This window comes from Geotrypetes seraphini, chromosome 1 (assembly GCF_902459505.1).
Source record: "Geotrypetes seraphini chromosome 1, aGeoSer1.1, whole genome shotgun sequence".
Lineage (NCBI taxonomy): Eukaryota > Metazoa > Chordata > Amphibia > Gymnophiona > Dermophiidae > Geotrypetes > Geotrypetes seraphini.
In genome coordinates this window covers 124,112,262-124,129,493 of record NC_047084.1, presented here as the reverse complement: position 1 = coordinate 124,129,493, position 17,232 = coordinate 124,112,262, and the positions used below count along the sequence as shown (strand labels likewise).

The 17,232-nt window shown below is 44.1% G+C and overlaps 1 protein-coding gene across 4 annotated transcripts in view; it reads left to right on the top strand.

Moving 5' to 3' along the window:
• Nucleotides 1-17,232, top strand: part of LOC117357363 (EF-hand calcium-binding domain-containing protein 14-like) — a 298,105-nt gene that overhangs the window by 218,804 nt on the left and 62,069 nt on the right. For all 4 annotated transcript variants that reach the window (XM_033937827.1, XM_033937816.1, XM_033937836.1 and 1 more), the window contains one exon: nt 11,239-11,328. In XM_033937827.1, the coding sequence (XP_033793718.1) occupies nt 11,239-11,328 (90 nt within the window). The remainder of the gene's footprint in view (nt 1-11,238; nt 11,329-17,232) is intronic.

Sequence of the window (17,232 nt, the reverse complement as noted above, 5' to 3'; positions counted from 1 at the left end):
TTTATATATAATGGGTCCTTAAACCCGATTGGTTGGAGCTTGAGGAAAGCCCATTGGTCACCAATTTGAATTTTGGTGGGAAAATCAGTTAGTCCCATTTTTTTCCCTTAGAATGTAAGATTTTCTGGTGAGTTTAAAGATGTGATCCCCATGAAGCTGGGTAATATGCTCTCATAGGTTTCCACAGCTGGTATCATGCTTGTTGCAGTTTTCCAGGTCTCGCCGTTTCTGGTCAGATAAAAAGTGATGTTTCAGCCATCATGATGTGGCTTTCTTCAGAGTAATCTGTAAGGTCTGCAGTTTGCCTTTATTTATAGTGGGTCCCCAAACCCGATTGGTTGGGACTTGAGGAAAGTCCATTGGTCACCAATTTGAATTCCTCAAGCGTATTGGTATTTCACATCAATCAGGACATTCAACTTCCTGCATTTCAGTCATGGGCAAGAAGAAGCAGGACAAGGTTTTGCAGTTGCTGGATGTTCAGAGAGTGACAAATGGCTTCTGTCTTTCAGATCACCTGTTTGTCTTATCCAGCCCTATTCATAAGAGAAGACCTGCTTTTAAGGCTTCTGTATCATAATGGATATGCATGGCTATTTCCTTAGAGTATATTGACTGTGGAAAGCACCCATCAGTAGCCTTGAAGATTCATTCTACCAGAAGTGTGATTTCATCTTGGGACGAGTCCGGGGCTGTGTTCCTAATGAAATTTGTAGGATGGCCACTTGGTAAAGTCTCTGTACCTTTATGAAATTTTACAGAGTGGACGTGACAGCACAAAAGGATGTAGATTTTGAGTCCTTGATGCTAGTCGCAGGCTCATTTGTCCTGCCCTAGACTCAAGGGGTTACTCAGGTACGTCCCATTCATAAGAACCGCATCATTCAGCACCTTGATGGACACAAACCGATGAGGACCAGCCAGCACGGCTTCAGCATAAGAACATAAGAACTGCCATCTCCGGATCAGACCTTCAGTCCATCAAATCCGGTGATCCGCACACGCGGAGGCCCAGCCAGGATCTTGCTTAATGAAATTGCTGCACTTCTTCAAGGGAGTAAACAGGCAGATAGTAAGGTGACCCGGTCGACATTGTATATCTGGATCTTCAGAAAGTGTTCGACAAGGTTCTGCATGAACGACTACTTCAAAAAATTGCGAACCATGGAATCGAGAGTGAAATACGTGGATTAAAAACTGGCTGGCAGATAGGAAACAGAGAGTGGGAGTACATAAGAACATAAGAATTGCCGCTGCTGGGTCAGACCAATGGTCCATCGTGCCCAGCAGTCCGCTCACGCGGCGGCCCTTAGGTCAAAGACCAGTGCCCCGAGTCTAGCCTTACTTGCGTACGTTCTGGTTCAGCAGGAACTTGTCTAACTTTGTCTTGAATTCCTGAAGGTTGTTTTCCCATATGACAGCCTCCAGAAGAGCGTTCCAGTTTTCTGCCACTCTCTGGGTGAAGAAGAACTTTCTTACATTTGTACAGAATCTATCCTCTTTTAACTTTAGAGAATGCCCTCTCATTTTCTCTACCTTGGAGAGGGTGAACAACCTTACTTTATCTACTAAGTCTATTTCCTTCATTATCTTGAATATTTCGATCATGTCCCCTCTCAGTCTCCTCTGTTCAAGGGAGAAGAAGCCCAGTTTCTCTAATCTCTCACTGTACGGCAACTCCTCCAGTCCCTTAACCATTTTAGTCGCTCATCTCTGGACCCTCTCGAGTAGTACCATGTCCTTCTTATTGTACAGTGACCAGTGCTGGATGCAGTATTCCAAGTGGGGGCGTACCATGGCCCGGTACAGTGACATGATAACCTTCTCCGATCTGTTTGTGATCCCCTTCTTAATCATTCCTAGCATTCTGTTCACCCTGAAAAAGCGTCACCAGTGAAGTGCCACAGGGTTCGGTGCTTGGGCCCGTACTCTTCAACATATTTATAAACAATCTAGAAATTGGCACGACGAGTGAGGTGATTAAATTTGCAGACGATACTAAGTTATTCAGAGTAGTGAAGACGTAGGAGGATTGTGAAGATCTGCAACGTGACATAAATACGCTCAAGAAATGGGCCGCAACGTGGATAAGTGTAAGATGATGCATGTCAGTAACAAAACTCTTATACACGAATACAGGATGTCCGGGGAGGTACTTGGAGAGACTCCCCAGGAAATAGACTTGGGAGTACTGGTCCACAAGTCGATGAAGCCATCCATGCAATGTGAAAAGGGCAAACAGAATGCTAGGAATAATTAAGAAAGGGATCACGAACAGATCAGAGAAGGTTATCATGCCGATGTACTGGGCCATGGTACGCCCTCACCTGGAATACTGCGTCCAGCACTGGTCGCTGTACATGAAGAAGGACACAGTACTACTCAAAAGGGTCCAGAGAAGAGCGACTAAAATGGTTAAGGGGCTGGAGGAGTTGCCGTACAGTGACAGATATGAGAAACTGGGCCTCTTCTCCCTTGAAAAGAGAAGGCTGAGAGGAGACATGATTGAAACATTCAATATAATGAAGGGAATGTCAGCATAGCTATTGCTAGCAATCAGCATTTTCAGTTGGCATAACTAATGTCAGCAAAGGCCTATGGGAAATTATATCAATCTGACTCTGGCATGGGAATGCAGATAGACCCTGAGGGCAGGCAGACGGTTTCAAATAGCCCTGATTAAATCATGATTAGCTAAAAGGTGTTAATGTCTGATTAAGAGGGTGCACAGATAACTAAAGTTAATCAGAAACTATTGTCAGAGACATACTGGAAATCACATACGACTTCACCCTATTATTATTCTGTCTAGCACAAGTTTACTAAGGAGGGGGAGATTTAACTTCTATTGAAGCTCAATCATTTTCTATATTTAGAATAAGATTACAAGCTATAAAAGCCTCCGCTCTGCAACACACATCTATCTCTTTCTCTGTCTATCTCTCTGTCTATCCTTCTCTTTATCTATGGAACCCGAAGCTTAGACCATCACCCCCTCTCTTGGTTCTGGTCTCTCTTGCTAGCTTGGGGCATCACCCTCCCCACCCCCCTTTCGCTCTCTTTCTTTGTGTTTTCTCTCTCATTCACAAGAACACAGAAGCAGTCTCTGTAATTGTAACTTTTATTAATCCTACTTTTCTGTAAGCCTATTTCTATAATATATTCTTTATGCAATCACCTCTGGCTGTGTTTCTTATTTGATTCTACTCCTGGTGAATCTTCTGTGAGGGAACTGAACCTGGGCCTGGCGTGTGTAAGGGCGCCTCTCACGAAACCCCACCAACCACACATTGTGGGGACCCGACACTCCAAACTTTACAGGGAATAGACTTAGTAGATAAAGACAGTTTGTTCACCCTTTCCAAGGTGGAGAGAACAAGAGGGCACTCTCTAAAGTTAAAAGGGGATAGATTCCGTACAAACGTAAGCAAGTTCTTCTTTACCCAGAGAGTGGTGGAAAACTGGAATGTTCTTCCGGAGGCTGTTATAGGGGAAAACACCCTCCGGGGTTTCAAGACAAAGTTAGACAAGTTCCTGTTGAACTGGATCGTACACAGGTAAGGCTAGACTCAAAAAGGGCACTGGTCTTTGACCTTGGGGCTGCCGTGGGAATGGATTGCTGGGCATGAGAGACCGCTGGTCTGACCCAGCAGTGACAATTCTCATGTTCTTATGTTATGTACAGGAAGGAAGGATTAGGTATGTATCCTCTTTCCTGTAGAACAGCATTTGTTTCCTTTCAGATGACAAAAATACCTGCATTGGAGTAACTCTGTGTTTGAATTTCCAGTGTCTTGCCTTGAGCAGACAAAGATAAGAAGATAATTTTTGAGTGGCAGAATATCAGAGTCACACCAATAAAAGTACACTATTTGTGAAGAGCTATTCAAGTGTTAATGTCAGTTGCACATTGTTCTGTGGAGAAATTGGTTCCACCTTTACATTGCCAGTACTTAAGAACATAAGAATTGCTCTACTGGGATAGACCAAAGGTCCATCAACCCAGGTCCCAAGTATCTAGCTAGATCCCAAATAGCAAAACAGATTTTATGCTGCTTAAAAAACCTGCGCTATGAAGATGATACAATGTTCATCACCAGCAGCAAAGAAGACATGCTGTATCTACTGAGAAAAACCGAAAGTTATAACATGGGATTAGAACTGTACATGAACACGGAAAATGATGAAGATTTTAAGCTTGAAGGTACTAGAATAAAAGTTTTAAAGGTTTTCAATCTCCTGGGCTCTTTTCTAAACAAAGAAGCAACTAGCAGGGAAGAAATGCTCTGCAGAATAGCATTTGGTCACTCTTCAATGAAGGATCTTGACAAAGTATTCAAAGGTAAGGAAATAACATTCCAAATGAAGATCAGACTTGTCCACACACTCACTTATTCAGTGGTCAATTACAGATGCGAAAGCTGGACACTACAGAAACAAGAACAAAAGAAGAGCCTTAATGGATCCAGCCCAGTATCCCATCTTCGTGGAGGCTAATCCATGTCACAAGTACCTGGCAAAAAACCCAAATAGTAGCAACATTTTATGCTACTGTCCCATGTCTGTCTCAACCTTTTTTTAAACCAGCTGCAAAATTGCTCTTACCATATTCTCTGGCAACACATTCCCAAGCTTAACTATTCTCTAAGTGAAAAAATATTTCCTCCTATTGGTTTTAAAAGTAATACTTTGTATACTTCATCGAATGCCCCTTAGTCTTTGTAAATCTTGATGCAGTAAAAAATCAATCCGCTTGTACCCATTCTACTCCACTCAGGATGTTTTAAACTTTTATCATACCTCCCCTTAGCCGTCTCTTTTCCAAGCTGAAGAGCCCTAACCTCTTTAGTCTTTCCTCATACAAGAGGAGTTCCAGCCCCTTTATAATCTTGGTCGCTCTTCTTTGAACTTTTTCTAGTGGTGCTATATCTTTTTTGAGACAAGGAGACCAGAACTGAATGCAATACTCAAAGTGAGGTCACACCATTGAACGAGGCATTATAACATTCTTAATCTTATTAACCATCTCTTTTCTAATAATTCCCAGCATCCTGTTTACCTTCTTGGATGATGATGCACATTGGTGGAAGGCTTCAGTGTATTGTCTATAATGACACTCAGATCCTTTTCTTGAGTGTTGACCCCTAAGATGGACCCTAGCATCTGATAACTATGATTTGGATTATTCTTTCCAATGTGCATCACTTTGCATTTGTCCACATTAAATTTCATCTGCCATTTGGAAACCCAGTCTTCCAATTTCTTAAGGTCTTCCTGCTGTTTTTCATAGTCCACATGTATTTTAACAATTTTGAACAGTTTAGTCTCATCTGCAAATTTAATCACCTTGCTCATAGTTCCAATTTCTAGATCATTTATAAATAAGTTAAATAACACTGATCCCAGAAGAAACATAACAGAAAGAAGATTGACTTAATTGAACTTTGGTACTAAAGAAGGATTTTATGCATGCCGTGAACAACCAGAAGAACTAACAAATCGATTCTGGAAGAGATCAAACTAGCTATATCACTCAAAGCCCAAATGATGAAGTTACAACTGCCTTATTTTGGTCTCACTATCAGAAGAGAAAGATCATTGGAGAAGGACATCATCTTTGGGAAGATTGAAGGAACCAGGCGAAGAGTGCGCCCTGCAATCACATGACTGGACATGTTGAAAACAGCCATGGTGATGACACTGGAGGACCTTACTGGACTAGCAGAAAACTGATTTCTTTTTAGATCTGTAGTTCATCAAGTCACTAGGACTCAAACACGAGTCAATGGCACCTAACTAACTAACTAACTAACTCTCCTAGGAATAAGCAGTGGCTTTCCCCAAGCTATCTCAATAATAGCCTATGGACAACTCTTTTAGGAAATTACCCAAAACTTTTTTAAACCCTGCTAAGCTCACTGATTTTTCACCATATTCTCTGGCAACAAATTTCAGAGTTTAATTACAACTTGTGTGAAGAAATATTTTATCTGGTTTGTTTTATATCTACTACTTAGTAGTTTCATCGCATGCACCCTATATCTAGTATTTTTGGAAAGAGTAAACAAGCAGTTCACATATACCCTTTCCACTCTACTTAGTATTTTATTGAATGTTTATTGCCTTTTTGTTTTCTTCTGCAGAGCAGATTGCAATCTACATTACTGGGGATTTTCCCAAACATTTCCTTGTTGTAATTTCTCTCTTTTAAGGCTTATCATTTGATTTGGTATAGACTGAAAAGAGAGGGCTCTGTCCAAGGAAGCAAGGAGGTGAAGCTGAGAAAAATGATTGACATCTTTTGCAATCCAACTCATGAGATGAAGTATAGAATCCATCTGTAAAGAATCATATGCTGTTCTACAGGAGAGAGGATTATTGAGATAAGTGCTTAATCCATCTTTAATGAACAAAAAAATAATAAAAAAAAATGTATAGAGGAACTAGAAAAGGTTCAAAGAAGAGGAACCAAGGGGACTAAAGGGGATGGAACTCTTCTCATGTAAGGAAAGGTTAAAAAGGTTTGGGATCTTCAGCATGGAAAAGAGACAACTGAAGGGAGGAGATATGATTTGAAGTCTACAAAATCTTGAGTAGTGTAGAATGGGTAAAAACAAATCAAATTTTTACTCTTTCAAAAATTACAAAGACTAGAGAAAATTTAATAAAGTTACATTGAAATACCTTTAAAACAAATAAGAGGAAATATTTTTGCACTCGATGAATAGTTAACTTTTGGAACTTGTTGCCAGAGGATGTGATAACAGCGGTTAGCATAGCTGGGTTTTAAAAAGGTTTTGAAAAGTTCCTAGGAAAAGTCCATAGTCTCCTATTAAGACAGACATGAGATAAACCCACTGCTTTCTACTGTACTTTCCTTTTATGTTGCACTTTTCTTTTTATTGATTGTAGTTCCTCCCCACTTACCTACCGTTGTCTATTCAAAGTTGTATTAATATGTTCCATGGATTTTATCCAGTTTTTATGTTTTAATACATCTTTATGTAATTTTACACTGTACACCGCTTAGAAATTTGAGTAAGCAGTTTAAAAAGCTTTTTAATAAACTTGAAACTTGATTGGTAGCATAGAATTAGAGAATGACACAGGGATGGGTACCCATGCGATGGGGACAGAGCTTGTGGGGATGGAGAAAGGATGGGACAAACTTTATTCCTGTGTTATTCTCTAAAAACGTGAGATTAGTATCAATACTTAACACATCTTAGACAATTGGCAACTCAAGCTGCTTTTGGATTTCAATGAACTACTGTTAAATGACATCAGTTGTGTCTTGTCTGTCATCTGCAATGTCTTTCCATCATGTGCCCAGCTGCTCAAGCATCTTACTGTTACTGCAGTAGATTCATTCATTACTGCTGGAATCAAGGAGCATTTCTAACATTTAATAGACATTTATTTTTCTGTTCATCCAGTACACAGTTTAGGTTCTCTTCTACACTATGTCTGAAAGACAATCCAATTATGTTCCCAGATGATGTAAAAACACAGACAACTGAATCTTTGAGAAGGTTGTACCAAAACCAGATTGTAATGGAAGGCTCTATTTGTGATTTATAAACGGTTGTAAGGAATATTGTTCTGTTTTATACTTTAATTAAAAAATTAACATGTAAAATCATAAGTGTTCAAGGCTTGTGCAAATGGGCTACTACTCATACACAGGAGGGGACGACCTCACAGCAAATAAGGAAGACAAGGCAGGAAGGGACAACTCAGACACAGGAGGGGATGACCGCACAGCAAACAAGGGAGACAACACTGGAGCGATTAGGGATAACGTGAAAGAAACAGTAGGGACAGCAAAGAGTAGAAAGTACAAAAAGGTAACATGAAGAGAACTCAAATGTATGTATATGAATGCTAGAAGTCTAGGAAACAAAATGGGGGAACTAGAGACAATAGCAAGACATGATAAGTTGGAAATCATTGGCATAACAGAAACATGGTGGAATGAAGAAAACAAATGGGACACAGTACTTCAGGGATACAAACTATATAGAAGAGATCGAGTAGGGCAGAAAGGTGGAGGTATTGCCCTATATGTTCAGGAAGGAGTAGAATCTGTTGAAGTGGCTACGACGGAAACGAAAGAGAAACTAGAGTCCCTCTGGGTCAAGATTCCTGGCCAAAACAGCGCAGACACGAAAATTGGCCTTTACTATCATCCCCCAGGACAGGCGGAGGAAACTGACTCAGAAATGATAGAGGAAATCAAACAAGAATGCAAGACGGGCAATGTAATAATATTGGGAGACTTCAATTTCCCGAGGATAGACTGGAAACTAGGAACCTCCAACTGCGGCAAGGAGGCCAAGTTCCTGGAGGCGCTAGGGGATTGCTTCCTGGAACAAATGGTAAAAGAGCTGACAAGAGGCAACGCCACCCTGGACTTGGTGCTAAATGGCCTCACGGGACCGACAAAAGAACTAGAAGTTACGGTACCGCTGGGGACGAGCGATCACAATGTGATCAACTTTAAGCTTGACATCGGGAATAGAAAAAGTGCCAAAACCTTAACCAAAACCTTTAACTTTAAAAAGGGCAAATACGATCGCATGAGAGCCATGGTGAAACAACGACTCAAGAAAAAGGTGGACAAACTTGAAACAGTAGACCAGGCATGGTCCCTACTGAAAAATACTATCACAGAAGCACAAAATCTACACATTCCGAGGATCTCCAAAGAAGGGAGAACAAAAGGTAAGGGAGAACCGGCATGGCTTACCAGACAGGTGAGGGAAGCCATAAAAGAAAGGAAGGACTCTTTCAAAAAATGGAAACACATGAAAACAACCGAAGCATGGAAAAAACATAAAGATGATCAGAAGAAATGTCACAAGGCGGTGAGGGATGCCAAAAAGGACTATGAGGAAAAAATAGCGCAAGAGGCCAAAAACTTCAAGCCCTTCTTTAGATACATGAAAGGGAAAAAACCCGCAAAAGAGGCGGTGGGACCCCTGGATGACCAGGGAAGAAAAGGGTACATTAAGGAAGATAAACAAATTGCGGACAAACTAAATTCCTTCTTTGCGTCCGTCTTTACGGAGGAGGATACCGCAAAAATACCAGAAGCAGTGAAAGTGTTTAGTGGAGTAATAGAAGACAGCCTCACCACAGTTGAAGTGGAGTTGGACCAGATATACTACCAGATCGACAAACTTAAAAGTGACAAATCCCCTGGACCGGATGGAATTCACCCGAGAGTCTTAAAGGAATTGAAGGTTGAAATCGGAGAGTTATTGCAAAAACTCGCCAATCTGACAATCAGAACTGGACAGATACCAGATGACTGGAAGATAGCGAACGTCACGCCAATTTTCAAAAAAGGATCGAGAGGAGAACCGGGCAACTACAGACCTGTGAGCCTTACGTCTGTCCCTGGAAAGATGGTTGAAGCACTGATCAAGGATAGCATAGTCCGGCACTTAGATACACACGACTTGCTGAAATCCAGTCAACATGGGTTCAGGAAAGGGAAATCATGTTTAACGAATTTACTTCAATTTTTTGAGACCGTGAACAAGCAAATTGATAGTGGAATGCCGGTGGACATAATATATTTGGACTTCCAGAAAGCATTCGACAAAGTTCCACATGAAAGACTTCTCAGGAAACTACAAAGCCATGGAATAGAGGGAGATAAACAAAGGTGGATAGGCAAATGGCTGGAAAACAGGAAGCAGAGAGTGGGCATAAATGGGAAGTTCTCAGACTGGGAGAAAGTGACTAGTGGTGTGCCCCAGGGCTCGGTACTTGGGCCAATCCTATTTAATATTTATATCAATGACCTGGAAGACGGAATATCCAGTGAGATCATTAAGTTTGCAGACGACACAAAGCTATGCCGGGCAATCAGATCGCAGGAAGATAGCGAGGAACTCCAGAGCGACTTGTATCAGAGAAATGGGCAGAGCAATGGCAGATGAAGTTCAACGTGGAGAAATGCAAAGTATAGAATGTCAGGCGCAACTCTGGGTAAGAGCGAACAAGAAAAGGACCTGGGTGTACTGATAGATAGGACCCTGAAGCCATCGGCACAATGCGCGGCAGCGGCAAAGAAAGCAAACAGAATGTTAGGCATGATAAAGAAAGGAATCACGAGTAGATCGAAGAAAGTCATAATGCCGCTTTATAGAGCAATGGTCAGACCACACTTGGAATACTGTGTCCAACATTGGTCTCCCAACCTAAAGAAGGATATAAAACTGCTGGAGAGGGTGCAGAGACGAGCAACGAAGCTAATAAGAGGTATGGAGAACTTGGAATATGAGGAACGACTCAAGAAACTGGGACTGTTCTCCCTTGAGAAGAGGAGGCTGCGAGGGGACATGATAGAGACGTTCAAAATACTGAAAAACATCGATAAAATAGAGCAGAAAAACAAATTATTTACATTGTCCAACATGACACGGACAAGAGGACATGGTTTGAAGCTAAGGGGGGACAAGTCCAGGACAAATGTCAGGAAGTTCTGCTTCACGCAGCGAGTGATGGACGCCTGGAATGCTCTTCCAAAGGAGGTTATTAAGGAATCCACTGTGCTAGGATTCAAAGGCAAATTAGATGCACATCTCCTTACGAGAGGCATAGAGGGTTATGGGTGACTAAAACTACATCAGGTGTATACCTGACAGAGCCTCCGCGTGTGTGGATCGCCGGATTCGATGGACCATGGGTCTGATCCGGAGATGGCAGTTCTTATGTTCGTTTGTCCAAGTTAGATTGTAAGTTCTTCCAAGCAGGAACTATCTATTAAATGTCAAAATGTACAGTGCTGTGTATGCCTTTCAGTGCTATATAAGAAATAAATAGTATTAATAGTAAGGCAGAATCTGTGAGGATGGGGGGGGAGGGAGATGGAGATGGAGCCTATGGGGATGGGGCAGTGATGAGTCAGGGATGGGTAAAAACATTGTCCCTGTGTCATTCTCTATATAGAACGCTGCTACTTTCTGAGTTTCTGCCAGTATTTGTTCTCTGGCTTGATGGACCATTGATCTGACCCAGTAGGACTTTTCTTCTGTTCTTAGGGCATCCTGAGAGAGGAAGCCTGTATCTCTGAGTTTACCTGTGCACTATGCAGTTTCATTGAGGAGCCATCAGATCCTGAGAGCGAGCCCTGTACCTGAAGTTCATGGTTTTTTATCTTATTTAGTGAAACATTGGTTTCTTACTTTTGGTAGGAAATTGAAATCTGTTTTTACTTTCTTCCAGAATGCTGTTGATTCTCAAATAAAAGAAACAGAAGGAAGGTTAATGAATCTTAGCAAAGCAGTTTACTCTCTGCAGAGACGCCTGGAAGAGGTACATGAGAGACAATGAGTGATAATATCTGAAGTTCTCTGTTCTGTGGAGCAGACGTTGAAGCGCTCAAAATAGCAGATTAAGGGTGCATTTTTGAAACTAGCATGCACACTCCATACATGGGTTCTGTACACTTTGCTTTGAAATTTCCTGTGGGTTATTTTCAATATTCAAAAGGGTTTAGCTGAGCAGGAGACATTACATGTTATGGTGGATTAAAACTTTTTAAAATCTCCTGCACATTTTAGAAGCATCTTTTTTTGCCAAGTACAATGCTCTTAAAAATGATTCAGGACTTTGCTACTATGGCTGAACAAGATTTGCCAACATCACCCTCATAGGTGTTGTACCACATTTTTTAAAGATGCATTGTGTAGCTCCTTTTGCATGGCAGTCCATCATCATTTCAGTCAACGGTACTTACCTCTAGATCGAATGTAAATCAAAGGAAAAGGAACAGAAACCCCACATAAAATCCAACGAAAAGAAAGCAAGTGGGTAAAGGGATATAAGATATCAACCCTGAGAGAAACAATCTTTATTTCTATGAACTCAAATTAAAATACATGTTAAAGCACATGAATAAAAAGTCCTATAAATGTAATGTCCTTATTGTGGAATGATCCAGTTGATGACCCAACACGGTCCGTGTTTCGGCCTCCAGGCAGAAAACTGCCTCAGGTGTGTGGTTATTGGCCTAGAAGAAATACACTTTACGTGAATAAAGGTCAAGATTCCATCAATAAAATACCAACCAAAGTGAACTCATAGAAAAGAACAACAATAAAACAATAGTCTACAAATAATATCAAATGGCATGAAAGTGAGTTTTCTTAAAAGCAGAAAAAACATCAATAAGTCAATCATGTGGCATAAAGATAAAGACCACCAGCACTTAAAAACTATGGGGCTCATAAAAAAAAACAAAAAGTCTAAAACGTGGCCTAAATGGGTACTTGGATGATCAAAAAGCCTGATCGTCCAAGAACCCATAACCAAAGCTGGTTTTGAACGTATCTAAAACCAGCTTAGGCCTTTCCCCTGCCTCTAAACGCATAGAGCGAAAAGAGGTGTTTTTATAGGAGGGGAAAGGGCGGGAGGTGGGCCGACCTAGACCTAGGTTTACAACAGATATAACCAAAGATTTTGACAGGTTGCCTACTTGGCACTTATACGTTTTGACTTAGACCAAGTGAAAACAGGTATAAGTGCCGAAAGAGGGCCCACTCAGCTGATGGTGGCTGCCACGATCAGCTCAGCGGCCCGGCAACCTACCCTCCCCCCCCGCCCAGCAACCATCACAGCAGGAGAGATGGCTCATCTCCCCTGCCACGATGGTGATCATCCCTCTACCCGAACTGCTGCGATGTGCAGCAGGAGAGATGCCCAATCTCTCCTGCCGCGGTTTGTGGCAGTTCGGGTAGGGAGTGATCGCATTGCGGCAGGGGAAATAGCCAATCTCTCCTGCTGCGATAACGATCCCAAAGTGCCGTCAACCGTGGCACTTCGGATCATTATCGCGGCAGGACAGATAGCCAATATCTCGTGCCACAATGCATCACCCCTCTCCCCCTCCTCGACAAGATCGGGCAGGAGGGAGCCCAAGCCCTCCTGCCCAGGCGACCCCCCACCCCGCCGACTACGATCTGGCCAGGAAGGAGCCCAAGCCCTCCTGACCCAGTGACCCCCCACCCCGGCTGACTATGATGGCGACCCCCCCCTAACCCCTATCCCCACTAAGATACAGGCAGGAGGGATCCCAGGCCCTCCTTCCCTCGATGCATCCCCCCTCCCATGATTGCCCCCCCGAACCCTCGATCTTTCCCCCACCCGCCAACCTGCGAGACCCCCTCCTGGCCCGATCGTTGTCGGGGTATCTGTAGTCGCCAGGCCAGGAGGGCTTGGGCTCCCTCCTGGCCCGATCATTGCTGGGGGATTCTGTAACCGGTGTTCTTTTTGACAGACACCAGTTACAGAATCCAGCTTTTAGGCAAAGGACTGGCCCCTCCTTTGCCTAAAAGCCCTTGTTTTGGGCGTTTGGGACTTAGGCTTTTGTTAGGTTGATTTTATGGTGTAAGTTTAGACGTAGTGGTGGTCTGGGCGTTTAAACAGCTGAACGTAGAGGTAGGCTATTATTTTTTTAAAAACCTCCTTTTGGATGTTTTTTTTGATAATGGACATTTTCCCTGCTTCTACTTTCAACATTTAGGGCCTTAGGCCCAAAGGGGACTTAGACTTTTTTTTTAATTATTATGCTCCTCCATATGAACATGAAGACTTATTTGTAAAAATGGTCTATGAAAAGGAAACAGCCATATAAATATGATTATGATTAAAAAAGGAACATCCAAATCATAATGTAACACAAACTACAAAACCTTCAAAAAATACATAAAACCAATATAACACATCCAAACAGGCTTTGAACTCCTCCTCCAATTACTAACTACTCCTTAACAAATTAGAAAATGCTCAAATTATTCCTTAAGTACTTCTTAATATTATAATAACAACTCTTGTGTAATCCGCCTTGAACCGCAAGGTAAAGGCGGAATAGAAATCACTAATGTAATGTAATGTAATAATGTAAATCATGAAACTAATACGTATCGTAATGAAAGTGATATTTACCATAGCAAAAAACATACATACAAGAGAAACATATGATCTACATAAGAAAGCAAAATTATCCAAAACAGCATAAAATGACTGGGATAGCCGAAAAAATCCGCTCTCAACTGTCAAAGTATAGCAAATTATTTACGAGCATAATTCGTTCCAGAAGCATGCTTGTAATCCAAGGCACTCATATGTCAAAGCTTATTTCCCCATAGGATGATTCGTCCCACAACCCAAAAACTAATAAAAAAAGAGAAAGTCGCCAAGCCACCAGAGGAGGAGGAAGAAGAGAAGAACCGCAGCTTGGGTGGCTCCCCGGTACTGCTGCTCCTATCTTATCAGCCGCAGTTGCTTCCGGAGCTGGACTCGGTACTTCTGCAGAAGCCGGCGTGGCACTGCTGTGTGGAGCAGAAGTGGTGAACCCACAGGCGGTATTCGCCATGCTTTCCCAGGCCTATAATGGTGGTGGTGGTGGAGTAGAGTCTTGCAGCTCCGTAGCGTCCCATGCACACCCAAATACCTGCAGGAACGTAAACACCACCAGCACTGGCCGGACCTGTACGCAGGCGCCAACCACGTAAACACCACCAGCACTGGCCGGACCTGTACGCAGGCGCCGACCACGTAAACACCACCAGCACTGGCCGGACCTGTACGCAGGCGCCAACCACGTAAACACCTCTAGCACTGGCCAGACCTGTACACACACGCTGACCACGTAAACACCACCAGCACTGGCCGGACCTGTACGCAGGCGCAAACCACGTAAACACCTCTAGCACTGGCCAGACCTGTACACACACGCTGACCACGTAAACACCACCAGCACTGGCCGGACCTGTACGCAGGCGCCAACCACGTAAACACCTCTAGCACTGGCCAGACCTGTACACACACGCTGACCACGTAAACACCACCAGCACTGGCCGGACCTGTACGCAGGCGCCAACCACGTAAACACCTCTAGCACTGGCCAGACCTGTACACACACGCTGACCACGTAAACACCACCAGCACTGGCCGGACCTGTACGCAGGCGCCAACCACGTAAACACCTCTAGCACTGGCCAGACCTGTACACACACGCTGACCACGTAAACACCACCAGCACTGGCCGGACCTGTACGCAGGCGCCAACCACGTAAACACCTCTAGCACTGGCCAGACCTGTACACACACGCTGACCACGTAAACACCACCAGCACTGGCCGGACCTGTACGCAGGCGCCAACCACGTAAACACCTCTAGCACTGGCCAGACCTGTACACACACGCTGACCACGTAAACACCACCAGCACTGGCCGGACCTGTACGCAGGCGCCAACCACGTAAACACCTCTAGCACTGGCCAGACCTGTACACACACGCTGACCACGTAAACACCACCAGCACTGGCCGGACCTGTACGCAGGCGCCAACCACGTAAACACCTCTAGCACTGGCCAGACCTGTACACACACGCTGACCACGTAAACACCACCAGCACTGGCCGGACCTGTACGCAGGCGCCAACCACGTAAACACCTCTAGCACTGGCCAGACCTGTACACACACGCTGACCACGTAAACACCACCAGCACTGGCCGGACCTGTACGCAGGCGCCAACCACGTAAACACCTCTAGCACTGGCCAGACCTGTACACACACGCTGACCACGTAAACACCACCAGCACTGGCCGGACCTGTACGCAGGCGCCAACCACGTAAACACCTCTAGCACTGGCCAGACCTGTACACACACGCTGACCACGTAAACACCACCAGCACTGGCCGGACCTGTACGCAGGTGCCAACCACGTAAACACCTCTAGCACTGGCCAGACCTGTACACACACGCTGACCACGTAAACACCACCAGCACTGGCCGGACCTGTACGCAGGCGCCAACCACGTAAACACCTCTAGCACTGGCCAGACCTGTACACACACGCTGACCACGTAAACACCACCAGCAATGGCTGGACCTTTACGCACGCACTGACCCCCCCTCCCGGAGCTCCAAATGCGCATAGTACAGGAGCTCTACCCAGGCATGCGAACTGCACAGAAATAACCCTGCCTCGATGAACGCTTGCTCCGTCCCATCTCCGGAGGAAGGTGTGCTCGCTCGCGCGCTCACCAGTACCTTCCTCAGATCCCGTCACCTCGCAACAAGGATGAACTCCCAGTGGAAAGAAGTGTATAGTAGTTATTTGACTGTTTGTTTTGTGAGTCACAAATTTAGCAAATGTTTTGCTCATCTTGCAAAACACTCACAAACCACATTACACTTCTCCCTCTGTATTCGTGGTTTCGATTATTCACGTTTTTTAGCTTGCTGGTTCCTCACCTCAAATTACATCAGCTTGCATAGAGAATTCGCTGATTCCAAGCATTTACAGAGAAAATCGCCGATTCCCAGCACTTTCTTCACCATGTTTTGCCTCTCCTTCAGGAACAGGCCAGGTCTCCCACCATGTTATTTGTGGTTTCACCATATTCACGATGGTTTTTAATAGAAAACAGCAAATAACATATGAAAAAGTTATTTGCGGTTTTTCTGTATTTGCGGTTCTGTTAATCCCCTATCACAGCGAATATGGAGGGAGAAACATTATAACATAGAAAGATGACGGCAGAAAAGGGCCACAGCCCATCAAGTCTGCCCACTCTATTGACCCACCCCATTGAGTCTGAGTGCTAGTGACCTAGTTCCTTAACTTGACCCTCGTAGGGATCCCACCTGGATGTCCCATTTATTCTTAAAATCGAGCACGCTGGTGAACTCACAAACCGAGCTTTGACTGTAGATAATATTGAACCTACCCACTAGGTGTCACTCTGGAGCTGGAAATACAAACTATGGTATAAGGATACGAAAAAGAAGTTAAAATGTTCAAGCAGGAAAAAGTGTGTGAAAGGACCTCTACATTTTGCCTGAGTTCAGGGCAGGCAGGTGAAGTCGAGCAGAGGAGGGAGAGAGGAGAAAATCCACCAAAGAAGGCACAAGGGAGCAGAGAGAAGGCAGAGGGTGAGGGGCTGAGGCGAGAGGTAGCTCCGTCCATTCCCTGACATCACCCGAAGCAGACTCGAAGCTCCCCCTTAAAAGGGGAGGAGCCAACGGCGCACAGCCGTTTGGCGCTCGCCTTAGCGATAGCGCCTTTGAGAAGGGCCTCAAGAAGGGCCAAGTCACTACACCCAAGGACACCAAGGAAGGACAGCAAGCAGGCAGAGAGGGATAGAGAAAGGACAGTATTGGTCGCCGTACCTCAAGAAGGACATGGCGATACTTGAGTGGGTCCAG